The sequence below is a fragment of the Adiantum capillus-veneris genome, chromosome 9, assembly GCF_014529385.1.
Source record: "Adiantum capillus-veneris isolate H3 chromosome 9, ASM1452938v2, whole genome shotgun sequence".
Lineage (NCBI taxonomy): Eukaryota > Viridiplantae > Streptophyta > Polypodiopsida > Polypodiales > Pteridaceae > Adiantum > Adiantum capillus-veneris.
The window spans coordinates 149,071,548-149,085,827 of NC_140939.1; the positions used below are offsets into that span (position 1 = coordinate 149,071,548).

At 44.3% G+C, this 14,280-nt stretch overlaps 1 protein-coding gene across 1 annotated transcript in view; it reads left to right on the plus strand.

Annotated features, from left to right (window-relative positions):
* Positions 1-14,280, plus strand: part of LOC147451354 (uncharacterized) — a 97,661-nt gene that overhangs the window by 55,821 nt on the left and 27,560 nt on the right. Inside the window, exons 8-13 of the mRNA XM_086520608.1 lie at positions 3,191-3,304; positions 3,513-3,583; positions 3,860-3,929; positions 4,087-4,155; positions 4,235-4,342; positions 4,426-4,488. Of these exons, the coding sequence (XP_086376734.1) occupies positions 3,191-3,304; positions 3,513-3,583; positions 3,860-3,929; positions 4,087-4,155; positions 4,235-4,342; positions 4,426-4,488 (495 nt within the window). The remainder of the gene's footprint in view (positions 1-3,190; positions 3,305-3,512; positions 3,584-3,859; positions 3,930-4,086; positions 4,156-4,234; positions 4,343-4,425; positions 4,489-14,280) is intronic.

The window sequence follows — 14,280 nt, forward strand, 5'->3', positions numbered from 1 at the left end:
GCCGTCAAGTGAATTTCGATAGACCGCTTTCTCTATAAGAACCTTTTTCTTACCCTTCTTAGACTCTTTATTAGATGGCTTTTCCCCAGATGCATTCCATGAGGAGTGCTAGCCATCTTATGCATGATCCATCATCCCCTTAATGCTTGTAGACTAGTGCCTCAAGCAATAATTGTGCAAATCTCCAGGCAAGTTGCAACAATAGGGTTCCATCCTCTAGAGGAACCATCCGAAAAGAAGCCTCTAGTAGAAATGTGTCCCAAAACCTTTGGTTGTTAATCAAAAGAGTGCTAGACTCATCTATCCTCAAGTGGTTCCAAGTTGTGAGAATCTTTGCTTCCTAAGCAGATATCAATCAAAGGGAAGAAAACACCATTGCTGTTCATTCCTCTTCAGACTTTCTTGAATTTGGCAGCTTCTGCGAAATTGCCTCCTGAAAAGGCTGTATCAAACTCCTGAATAGTTTCACTTACATCTCGAGGTCGTGATAAAGTTCAAACATTAGGCTCTGGCCTCCTTCCTTAAATCCTTTTGAGTCTTCAAGGTGTCGAGTAATCATATATACTCGGCCGCATAAGGTGGTTACCCTCGGTAATGAATTATGTTCCAAAGGTTGGAGGCATCCCTCCATTGTGCATTCCAGTCATCCCACTTGTAGGGTATACATAAGGGTCCCTAAACATGCATGCCATAGCTCCATACATCTTTCCCGTTGGCCTTGGAATCCTTGCTCCTTGGGCGCCAAACATCCCTTTTCCGTAAGGTCGTAAGTGCCCATATCCATGCCATATTGTCCAAAAGCACCTCCATGGGAACCGTATGGCTGATATGAAGGGGTACTCACCAAAAGACCCTGGAGTCATGTGACTCTTGGCTCGGCATATCATCGGTTGAGCTTCATGAGTTTTGCATATCGAGGATCCTGGGAAGTAATTAGACTTCTTGCATCGCTGTCTCTTGAGATTCGGCAAGATAAGGTTGTGCCTTAGGCTCTGCTCGTCACCTTCCTCCTTGTGTGCCCACTCCTCATCTTCATTTTCTTATCTTCTTCAACTTCCACTTCCTCTTCCTCTTCCACATACTTGTATTCTTTCTCAAAGTCATGAGGTGTTGTGTCCATCGTCGGTTGCTACAAAATTCGGATTGAACCTTTTGTAGAAGAATAATCGATTGGTGCTTTGGCACAACTGTAAATGGTCAGTTACTTGACAAGGCGGTACAACAGACAACACAACCACAAATTGAATTGGAACAAAAATACTTGAACGTGAAAGAGATCTAAACACTTGAGACAAGACACAGTGGGATGGAGTTTCCAATTCAAATGAACTGGCCCCTAATGTAGGTGCCCCTTACGGTACTTCTTTATTGCTTAGTCGTCACAGGTAACAATTGCGAAGGAGAGCGACTCTGCAATGGCAAACTTGCAAGTCTCTGTAGGGACCCCCCCAAGGTCTCATATTTAAGGCACTGGGGCACTGCTTTTACAAGTCACCCCAAAAGCAACTGTTGACAATAAATGGCACCCATAAGCTTATGCTATCATATCGTACCGAAAAGCTACCGACGACTAGTCTGCCATGTCATCTTTGTCCGTATGTGCCATGTCAGTGCTATTTGTTTTCCACAATGGTATCCTGCGAATCCGGGATCATGCTGGCCTGGACTTAGATTCGGGTCGGCTCTTTCAATTACAGTCGGTGTCGGCTCTTGCTCTCCTCTTCCGGTCTAGGCGGTCATGGCACGTCACCAAGTTGTGACAGGCAAAGGCCGGTGACTTCGTTTCAGTAGAGGATTGTCTATTATGCTTGGGGCGCTTCTTGCCAATGATGACCTTCACGCCCAATTGTTACAATGCCGCTCGGCGCTCAAAGCCTCTGTCTCGGCATCTTTCTTCTATTTGCCGTTGTTTCCTTTCTTTGCTTTGGCTTTTGCTTGCCTTGTGTTCGAGAACCTATTAAGACTTTGAAGCCCAAAACCTCTTCGTGAACTGCTCATCCAGGTCCAGTACCATTGGGACTATCTTGTAATGGGAGCTGAGACGCCCACTTGTGATCAACGATGAGTGAAAATTTGTGTACCACGGCGGCAACTGCTCCAAAAGCTGAGGGGCTACATCCTCAACATTGATCAACTTGCCCGTATGAAGTATTTCTTGCTAGTGCTTCTGCATCTTGTTGACGTAAGTCCTCATAGATACCATCAATGCATCCAGGGTCCTCGATTGCAACTCCAAACGTATCCACATCATTGGAGAAACTCGATTATGCAGATTCCCAATATATTCACATCCTTTGTTCAATTTGATGTAGCTGATCACCGATGGAGTACTATTGATGATAATAAATGACCGGATCTGAGCATCGACACACTTCCATAAAGCCACACCACCTGCATCTTCGGCTATGCACTAAGCTATGAGGGGGAAGCTGATAGTTATGCAGTTCAAGATCTAGGGTGGGCACCTTATTTGTTGCCTCTCCTTGGATTTTGTGGCATCTTTGAGAAAGGCCGAGAAGGACATTAGGAGCTCATTAACAGCCTCTAAAAGAAGGGTTTTTTACTTGCTGAAAAAGAAATAGCAAGGAGGAGAAACAGGATTGTGAGATGAAAGGATCTATGTTGCAATGTGCATGTAGAAGATAAAATGGTACGCTGTTCTCATCCGCTGATAGGTGCTCTGGAGGGAGTTCGGTCAGTTACTCTCCCTTCGGTTCTAGTATCAGGAACCCTTGGGCTGAAAACCATGTCTGGAATATCATTACCTCGATGCGTGGTCATAGGAACCCTTGAATTCAAATCCCTTTATCAAAAAGTATAGCAAGAAAAAAAAATCACCAATGGGGACATCTATCCATAGGTCTTATTTTGGCAACATGGCTTTGTACCAAGTAGGCATGGCACAAGGTTTTGATGCGGAGTTAACATGGTACTTCCCAGGACGATATTTCTACTGATACATGGAGACTTGGAAGAGTAAGTAGTGCATTAGGTTATATGATTGTGTCCTCCTTTAGAGGCCAGGTTGTTTCTGTTAAGTGGCCATCGTATTAGGTGAATGTCCACATACAATCAAATTATAAATTTTGTGCTTGAGTTTGGCATTCAAGCGACAGATGTTGTGGCAAAAAAGAATTTTTTGTTAATTTTAGCTACGCCTTTTTCTGAGTGACTGGATTTGTTTACACAGAAACTTGGTGGTGGCAATGACTTTTCCGATGATGTTGTTCTAAGACGAGGAATTATAGAGGTTGATTTTGCTACAGGCTCGCTTTTGTTAGCAGACAAAGACAAACCTATTGCGGTTAGCCTTATGCGACTGCATTTTAAAATTCTTGTTACTACCTTAACTGTGTTACCTTCTGTTAGAAAGGTTGTTTGTTCCCTAAGAGTGCTTCTAAGACAGAGGGTAATTCATTTGAGTGCTTCCAGCTTTGTCCTGTTACTCTTATAGTGTGCTCCTGTAAAACTGGTTTGCTAATTGTTTCCCTTTGAATCTTAACTTTGTACAGTCACAAGAGTTTCGAGCATTAAAAAGAAAATATGCAGGAGAAGGCGATTTGCTCATCTCCCTTCAATTTCAGTTAGCAAGCTTCCCATCTCTACCTGCATGTGCCTGTGTGCGTGTGCACCCTTTTGCATGTGCACATGTGTGTGTGTCTCCACATGTGTACACACGCTCCTTTCCTCTCAAGTGTTTCCTTTTACGTGGACTGAGAGGTCATATGCATGTGCATATGTGGATGGAGACATGCACACATGCACATTATCATGTTGAACCAGGAACATGCACACTCCTGTTAATACCAGATATTGGCAAGGAGCATATAACTGAGCTTCCCTTCTTAACTACTTGCAGAGGGAATGAATCCTGGGACATAACAGCTCAATGCAGTGATGAGAAGCGTACTCTCAACCATCTGCTTGAGGTAGTCCAATTGGTTTTTACTAAACCTTATGAGCTGTATTTGTTTTCTAAACATGCAGCTCGTTGTTTTCCTTATTGTATCATGTGTATTCCGTTAATTTCACTTCCTTCTTCTTGCATTGGGACCGTTTGAAGACAGTTCTTGTCTATTTATGCAGTGCATTTTACGAAAGCTTTCACTTGAGCAAATTATCGACGCTGGTAAGGATAAAGGAGTTATGGGACTTGTAAGTATATCTTGAAGGGTTTTGTTTCAAATGTAGAAATGAGAGGTTTTGCAAACTTAATGGCTGTTCCCCATCTCAGGATAAGACCATCATCAAAGCAGGGGTTTTGAAACGAAAAGCTAAAACCGCCTACAAAGTTGATGAACGTTTTATTGTTTTAGTACCTGGAAAACTACTCTTGTTTAAGGTGAGTATTTTTTTAATTGAACTTTTGTTAAATCTTGGTCAACCCTGGTTAGAGTAGCCAACTATTTTCTTGGGAATTAACAGGGCTCTGATATATCTTCAAAGCGTATCCGATATGTTACAACTTTGACTAGAGCAAGGGTTGAAGTAAGGTTTACACTGTTTTCTACACTAAGCCCAGTATAATTACTAAAAGAATATTTTAAGGCCAGGTTTTACATATATTTTGGTGCACTTTTACATTCTTGTTTTTCTCAAAGGGTAAAGAACTAACTAGTGTGATGCATCTGGGTGTGGGTGTCTCGCCCAGCTGAGCACCACTGCTCTATCGAGCATGACACCTCTAAAAGCACACAAACACTTTCTTTTTTCTTAAACCTTTTCAAGTAGGTAAAGAAACAAGGATTTATTTTAGGAGGAATCCACCTTTCCAACTAAGGGGCTTTTTTTTTTCTGAGAAAAAGATCCTTCCGTTAGTTGAAAAGCCTGCCCAATGGGTTACAAACTGCCCCTACTAGAGAGGGCTACATTAAAATGTGGGGAGACTCCCAATGAAAAAACAAGATATGTACAATGATGACTAAATCAATATATGGGAGGAGGAAATAACCACATTGTTGGGCGATACTGCCATCTAGGTGCCCCATGAGCTATGGTGAAGAGAGGCCCTGGTCGCCAAGGTCGCAAGAAGGCCTCGCGGTGCTCCCGCATGCGGTCGGAGCTGCCTTGAAGCCTCCCAAACTGTCCCCTGAGTGCATGGATCAACTCCAGCCAGATGTCATGCATTGTCTCCGCGGGTGGGATGGGTCGAGCCTTGAAAATGCGAAACATTGGGCTCTCAAGATGAACCAAAGTGTCAGGCTGTAGATGAGCTTCCAACAGACCTCTCTATCTCTACTCCACTCTTGAGGTACAAGCTTTGTTACGGACTGGAGTCTCTCCTAAATCACAATCATGTTGCTGACTGAAGCCATCTCAAAACGAAGTGTTGGGCCGTGAGGGTGGACCAAGCTGCAGCACCTCAGGTGTACTTTCAAGTATTACACATTATTGGCCGGAATCTTGGTAGATTCCTCCTCTCTACCTCCTCACACCAGTGTGTTGATGAAGCAAAACAGTCACACAGCGCTGAGTATCCGATCGCTTGCTCGTCTCAACTCAAATGGAGGCGTTTCTGTTAGCCATCTCAGAAATGTCGCATTTCTGTTCGATGAGTGTAGGCCCTTAATAATAATAAAAAAAAAGATTTCTCTTCTGGCCCTACCTTCCCTTGCTCGACCAGCCGCTTGTCCTCCCTGCTCGCCTTCATCTGTGCGTGCGCTTGGTCTGGCATTCCCGTCAAAACACACCCCCCCCCCCCCCCCCCCCCCCCCCCTCCCTCTTTCGAGATCCTTTTGCCTTTCGTTAGTTAGTTTCCCCTTCCCCTGGCATCTTCACAGATTCTTGTAAAAGAAGCGTTTCTCATAATCGTGCAGACATACTGGCTAGCTGTCAAAAGTGTAGGCATCGGTTGAAGAATCTGAAGCCAAACCTGGTGTGCTATGGGGCAGTCCCACAGACAGTGGCGCTGTGTCTCAACTGTATGGCCACAGACAGTACAAACCACTGCACCAACCAACTCCCAGCTGTGTAGCTTGATGGGCAACTAGCCATTGGAACATAGTGATCTCCTCAACTGTCTGCTGTCGTACAGGCGTCCCTAGAAATCTGCCAAGAACTCAGTCGTGAGACACTCCTCCTGCCAATGGTCCGTTGCAACAGGATGAGTCTCTCTCCGTGTTGTCAGTATGTGACGTCCCAACTGTGCTGTGTGCGAAAAAAGGGGAGTCCCCGGGTGATCGGCTGGAGTAAAAGTATCCCGCCGAACCACTCTCCTGGGTCCCATCGCACTTGCACCAAGGGGTGGCTCTCCCAAGCCTATAACAGGTCTGGGTCTATCACACAGGTCCTCCCACTGATGCCCAGAACTTGGATCCGCTGAAAGCAGCACTCGGCCACCTCTGATGCCTCAGTAGTGACTCTGTGGAGGCGGCCCTCACTCTGAACCTCAAAGTACATGTAAAACCCCGTGTTTGAGCAAGCCCGAGCTGCAATGAGTACCTCCAGTCGAGTGAAAGCCCGGTGTGCCAACGCTCTGCATCCTCCTTTAGGTCATGCAGTTGAAGGCTCTGAACCTCCTCAGGAAGTGTTGTAAACTGCAGCGTTTCCCCAAAAGTGCAGGCTGGACCCTCTACCATTGGACCCTGAGAGACATGAGGTCGGCTACTAACCATATGACCTTGCTGTGTACTGACCAAAGGGTTCCATGTAAGTGGCTATCTTAAGGGCTCCTCAATGCTTGTGGCTATCTCAAGCGCTCCTCAATGCTTGTAAGAAGCTGGTGCTGCTCAAGGCCACTCTGCAACAGCCCAAGCTCAGAGGGACAATCCTCCCATCTCTTGATCAGGCCCACTGTGCGCATCTCTGTGAAGATCCAGAGAGTGGAAGGGCTCCATGGAACGCTCGTCTATGGGATTGGCGCACGAATCCGGCGAAGCAACAACTCTCTCTCTTCCCAAGGAGTGTAATAATTTTAGCTACGACTATAAATGACTAAAACTGATTTTTTTTTGCGTAGAGAACTAATTTATAAATTTTATTAGTACCAATTAATAATTTAACAAACAATTAAATTTTCTGGTGCAATGTGTCATCTAGAAATTTATCGGTGTCCAGATAGTATGATAACTAGAACAGTAGCCGGACCTAATGCAGAACACGTCAAAACAAGCACTTGAATAAGATAGTATCCGTAGTTTATTCACAAAAGTCACGATTTAACATTTTTATTGTGGCCGCCCAAGAAAGTGGTCATTTAGACAAAGTATAATTATGTCCCGATGGCAGAGGTAGACTGAGTCGGGAGAAGCATGGAAACAACAAAGGCAAATTTGTTGCAACTTGTCTAGAAACCTCCACGGGTTCATGAGAGATGCTTGGCGGTTCGATAAGGTCAACTAACACACCTGTGTCAATGACATTATCATTCTGTCCTAGCTGTTTTCGCAAACGGCTAACATGAAAAACAGGATGAACTCGTTAGTGCTTGGGAAGAGCTAACTTATAGGCCACTTGACCTATACGTTTGAGAACAATAAACAGTCCACAATATCGCTGTGAAAGTTTAGCAACTTTTCCTGTCTTCAGAGTTTTTGAATGCTCCGGAGATTTGAGGAAAACCTTGTGTGAAAAATAGCAAGACTTTGATGCTCATCTGCGTACTTCTTATATCGATGTTGAACTTGCTTAACATTCTGTCGAGCAACTCGAAGCATATCAAAATGGCCTTGGAGAAAATCCTTCGCTTGTTGTATCTTCTTCGTAGCCAACCCCACCGTAACAGGTGATCTAGGTTGAAAACCATATGAAAGAATAAATGGACTAAACCCTGTAGTCACATGATTTGAACTATTATAAGCAAATTCCAATATAGGTAAGTAGTCTTCTCAATTGGTTTGCTTCTTGCTAACGTACGCTCGTAGCATATCCTCTAGCACTTTATTAACTTCGGTTTGACCATCTGTTTCTGGATGATCAACCGTACTAATATTAAGTGTAGTTTCCAACTTTTGGAACACAGATCTCTAGAAGTGATTATTAAACTTTCGATCTTTGTCACTAATGATACTAGCTGGAAGACCGTAGACTCTCTATATATATGCTCTATAAATAGCCGTGCTAATTCCGGTGTCTTAATCATAGTCTTAGTGGGAATGAATCGATCCATCTTTGTTAGACGGTCTACAATTACCCATATGGCATTATGGCCACGATTTGTATTAGGTAGTCCTACTACAAAATCCATAGAGATACTCTCCCACTTACCGTGTGGAATCTTTAAAGGATGTAAAAGGCCACCTACCTTGAGGCTCTCTGCCTTATTAACTTGGCACTGTTGGCAGTTTAATATGTACTCTTGAACATCATGATGTAAGCTTGGCCATTAAAATTTCTGTCAAACTAAGGCATACGTCTTAGAATACCTGGATGACGAGCACTTGACTATCGTGACACTCAAATAATATTTGGCGCCTAGTGTCTGAGTCTTTTGGCACACATACTCTACCCTTGTGGAGTAAGTAGCCATCATCAATGGAAAAATTCTTCCATCGGTTAAGCTCTTCCTGAGTAGGGGTGGAGCTCTGTGTGTTGGAGTTTTTATTTGCGCGTGCAGAAACATGTTGATCTGGTTGTACAGAGACATGTGAGTGTGAGGGATCCCTTCTTAAAACCGCACTCCACACTTTAGCATATGTTGATCTTGTGCACACTTGCCAGGTAATGACTCGAAAAATTCACTCTTTATTTCCATGAAAGCAAGTGAATTAATCTGAGGCATTCGGCTTAGTGTATTCGCTACTACATTATATCGCCCTTGCAATATCGTAGCTTACAATCATAATCTTGAAGGATCTCGCCCATCTAGCTTTACGACCCTTCAAGTCCGTTTCGAGTAGTAAACCATTTTATACTCTCATGGTCAGAACTACTTCAAACTTGGCACCTTATAAATAGTGTCGCCACTTTCGTAAAGCGTGACCATGGCATAGAGCTCCCTCTTATAGACATAATAATTATGTTGAGCTATATCCAACTTTTTACTGTCAAAGGCTATAGGTCTTCCCTCTTGGAGAAGTATCGCACCAATTGCTTTATCACTAGCATCGGTCTCTACCACAAACGGCTTAAGTGGGTCAACGATTGCTAGGATGGGAGCAGTGACTACAGCTACCTTGAGCTGTTTAAAACTGCGTTGTTTGGCTTTGTCTCAAGAAAAGGTCTTACCTTTTTTTTAAAAGTTGATCCGTCATAAGAACAACGATTTTAGCATAATCAGGAAAACGTTGGTTCTACTGCCTGAAAAACGTTGCCATGCTGTGTCAAAAACGTTGGATGGCTGGCTCTAAAAAAGTTGGTGGTTCATTGCTGAAAACGCCAGGGCTTAGGGGTGGTTCTTGCTTGAGAGGGTGCTCCAAAGGGCCTGCTGTACTGGGTGCCTGTTGCTCTCCTTCCTCCTGCTGTCACGTGACACATCCAACCCTATGTGTCCGTGGACAAGCTACAGCACGACAAGGGTTCAGTCAGTCCAGATTTAGGAGTGTTCTGGCACTTTTGTGAGTTTGTTCGTAGATCGTGTATGCCCAGGCACTTAGAGTAGATGCATATCCTCCGGTTGCACACAACATGACCATCAGATTCCAGTCAGATCCCATCAGTAGCATTTTTACAGTGCATAGGCCTATTTTCCTTATTTTTGACATTTTTCACTTATTATTTTTAAGTGACTTTTGTTGGAAAGTAGGTAGGGCAATTTTGCTAAGTTTGTATAATTAGAAACCTAGCGCTAGCACTTTCTGGCAGAAGAGGCAGCAGGAGCTCCACCACGCAACAGGCAACTTCTCAAGCAAGAACCCCTTGGGGGCGTTTTCCCCCAAGCAGACAACATCGGTACTAGCGTTTTCCATCAAGCTTCATCGCCCAAGAACTTCTCAGCCTAGTGTTAGCAAAATCCCTCAAATCGCCCTCATCTGTGCATGGCGTTTTCAGCAAGATAAGCAACATCAGTTTTCAGCCCAAGAAACCGCAGGTTTTCAGCCATAAAGACCAGCAAGGGAAGCGTTTTCCACAGCGTTTTCAGCCGTAGGAGAATTCAGCCATTAGCGTTTTTTTGGACAACAGTAGAAGGACAGCAGATTTCAGCCCATTAGCGTTTTTGGACAGCAGATAAAGAGTAGTAGATTTCAGCCCTTAGATCGGTCTTGCCATCCCCGTCGTCGTCATTGATCTAGCCTAGACTTGCATCAGTCACATGCATTTAGTTTGTACGAGTTTGTGCAATCAATAGTAGACCACTCTCGTCGACGAGTGGAATTGGAGCTGAACTCTTGAGACGGCTAATTCCAGTGTTAGAAGATTTCGGCTACTGATGATGTGTTAGTTTAGACAGTCGACTGGACAGAGAATCAGAAACTGAACTGGAATTTATCTACTAGAATGAGAATCAGACTATGTACTGAGAATAATGTTCAGATTCAGATTCAGAGTATTGGACACAGAGTAAGTATGACTGGAATATTTGCCGTGATTGGGATTACAGACAAAAGATTACCGTGAGTATGATATGATTTACAGAGAGAATACAGCTGACAACAACTGCCAAGGGTTGACAACTCAAGTACAAATGCCGCCAAAATACTAACCCAAATGCCAACCAAATGCTAATCCGATTACAATGTAACAGGCCCTATTTATACACCTTGGGTTTACCATAGTAAATACTGTAGTAATTACTAACTAATTCGCTGCCCGTCTCATAAGAGAACGTTCCCACTTAGTGAAACTGTTTCAGCCACCTACATCCTTCCCTCCTTTCTTGAATTTTGACAAGATTCCAAAATTTTGACAAGATTACAAGGACTACCCAGTATCCTTCCACTGAACCATCTTCCTTTTGCCCTTTGACCTGGATGGCGTCTGAGAAGTCCCAATACCAGCATTCTCCTTCTGAATCAGTCGGTAAATGGCCTCTTGCTCAAGCTGATCTCGCCTTTCTGTGGTCATCTCTACTTCATAAGGCGTGAGGGAATGATAAGTTTTGGTGTTAGGATCATAGAGCGTGCGTCTGCCTTTGGTGATCCTGGTTCTGGCCAGCTTATGACAATGCGAAGCAGTATGGATCCATCCTTTTGGAAGAGGTTGATTAGTTTTGACCCGAGCTTCGAAAAGAATCTCAGCCATCTCCCTATACTGTGGTGCCAGGCCCGCCTTAGCTGCAATATCCTTTTCAGGCAATTTAGAAGATTCGACAGTAAGTTGCAGCAGCTGATTAGTGATCTTGGTCAGGCCCCTGATCTGAATCTTCCACTGACTCATACACATCCGGATCCTATGCATCTCCTCTTTCAGTGCCTGAATATCATTGAGTTGGAGAGCATTATTGAACAACGTTTGCCAAGTTTTCCATTCCACAGTCGATCGCTCATACCAATCCTGGAGCTCATCAATAATCTTGAAGTATGTAAGGCGATCAACTGGTTCTGGATGTTGAGGATAAAGTGCTGGAAAGAATCCTGGAAGCTCCGTCTCTCTTGCTGGAAAGGCATACAAGAGAATTGGAGATTCAGGCACAAATTCTAAAAAATTGAAAACAGTCTGGTTCTCTTGCTGCATCATCTTTCTGGTGATTCTCACTAGCTGGAACAATTTGCAGAGAGCAGTTGCCTGTGCTCCGACTGACATTCTAGTCTGAGGTTCTTTACTAGTGGCTGTCTGATCCTCAAGAATGGCCCTTACTCTCTGATCCAAGACTCCTCTGGCAATTTGCATCTGCATCAAAATCTCCTTTAACTGTTCCCTAACATCCTTCATACATTTGTAAGTTGGTTTGTTTCCCAGAAGAAGTTCTAATTCAAGGACAAGAGAGCAACAATCTGCAGTAGACTGTCTTTGTAAGTGTGGGTTGGTCACTCTCTCTTCAGCAGTGATTATCCATTCAAGAACCCTTTCCAGCAGCTGGACTGTGCTGGGATGTGCAGATAAATGGCAAGTTTCTTGATCATGAAAAGCCGCTGATTTCCAATGCTCCACCATTTCCCTGGCCCCAACATACAGTCTCTGAAAACGTTCCAGATTAGACAAGAGATCATCATCCTCCAGATATTGTCTGGTTATGGAAGCTTGCTGATGTCTCAGTTGCCTGTTCAGCGTAATAAGCTGTAAGGAATGTTGATGATCAGCAGCTGATTCCTCATCTTGCACTTTGCTTTTCCCTTTAGCCTCCCTACTGAGCTGGGAGTGATTAGCTGGCTGATTCCCAGTGTGACTGGGTTGCTGTTCTTCAGACTGCTGTCCGCTCGACTTCTGCCCTTCACTCTGGCCTTCATTCTGGTCTGGCTGGCCTGGCTGTGACTGATCTCCTTCAGTTGGCCCTGTACCACCAGTACCAGGTCCTGGAGGTGGAGATGGCGGTGGGGCATCATCATCATCATTTGTATGCCCTTCTTCTTGGTCATCCTCCTCCTTATCAGCTCCTTCGTCCTTATCTTCTTCTTCCTTGTCTTCTTCTGCTTCATCCAAGGAATTCTGCTGCTCAATATAATCTAGTATTGCTTGATTCATCAGAGCATTATTATACTCAGTCACTTTGTCCTACAAATCACTCTGCATACTCTCCATCAAAGACTTCAAATTTTCTAAATCAAAGACAGCATTGCCTGCTTGGTTTAAAATTTCAGCCAGGCTGTTATGTCCTGTTTTACCAGGTGCAAAATTTGTTCAGTATTTGGAATAGATACACCACCCGGTAAAGTTGAAGAAGTTGGGCCTTTGCCTTTGTCCTCCGCCGACTGCTCTGCTACCTTCTTAGAAATTGCTGCCTTTGCCTGATCTTTGCCAGAACCAATAGCAATTGCACTATGTCCTACTGACTTGTTAAGCACAGTATTCTGAGCAGGTTCCTTCTCAGTTTGGCTCACTATAGCCTTTTCAGTATTCATAGTCTTGACCTGACTTTCTATCTGCTTCATAAACGCACTGCTCTTTGTCAGTGTAGTTTTTGGCTTCTTCGAATTGCCAGCCTGATCTTCAGTGGCTTTTCTTTTCAGACCAGTTGTAGTAGTCTGACTGTCTGTGGCTTCGTCATCTGAGGACAGATCAATGTTCTTTGACTCTGAAACCGGCTTCTCACTCCAAGCCTTTTTTACCTGCTCATGAGCATCTGCAGCGGTGGCCCAATACAAAAATTGCCAAACATACCAAGCTTTAAAAACATTATGGGATTTTAACTTGGCAGTTTGCTGGAGCACTGTGTGACAGGATCTGACAAAGATTAATAGAGACCTTTGAATCCGATGTCTTGGCCAACAGCATAGCAAAGAGTTTCTCAGATACATACGTTGGATTATTTTTAAGGCTTACTGCTTCAGCCACAAACCTGTAAGCAGTAGAAGCTTCCAGTCCTCCTACTGGAATACCTTGACCACTGGCCTTGCGCTTACGCTTAGCCGCTTCATCCTCCTTCAGGACTATACTTATTTGCTGTGGGGTTGCCACAGATGGTTTGGGCTCATTGGGCATCTGGAATGCAAAAGCTATAGCCTCTGGTGTAACGGACACCTTTTTACCATTCACCATGGCACTGCCATCTTCAGCGTCGAAAGAATCAAGAACCTGCTTTATGATGTCTGCGTCGAAAGCAATTATTGTGGCTTGGAGAACAACTCGAAGATCCCATAGTTGCAGCAAAGCCATTGCTTGGTCGGTGAATACATAGCGCTGAATCTTACTGTACGGAATGATGGGAACTTGCCTTTGCAGCAGTAACTATGGCTTGGGTTTCCTCAAGAGACTCCTGCATCTTGTCTGAGTGTTTCCTTCTACCCATACACTGTGAAGACGTCGAAACAGGCGAAGGAGAAGAAGACTTACTTGATACGTCAAAGCCGTACCCTGTTGTCGCTGGCAAGGCTAGTTGACAGTCAACTGTCTCTTCAGAGGACGAGGTCTGCGGTTGTAGCTAAGAAACCTCGGAGCTTGGCGATGGCGAATGAATAGCGGGAGGAAATCATCGCGCAGGGGATTTGTGAGGAAAAATGCCGACTCTCCTGATTGTTATACGTGTTTGCGCCATAAAAGCTCCACCACTCGCCGCTCTTGGACTTGTGTGCGTCGCTGCTGTCGTGGCAGACATGCATTGGACAAGACTGCTACCCATCCTTGAAATGATTACTGCTGGCGTGCCCTCTGACCGTTGGGCGCTTAAAAATTGAAAAGTGTGTTCCCACTGATACTGGACTAGTTTCGAGTGTGGTTTGATCATATTGGTTTTGATTCTAAGATCAATCTGGTCTGGTTCTACTTGTACTGGTTCTGAAATTGGAACTGATTGCACATGAAAAAGCC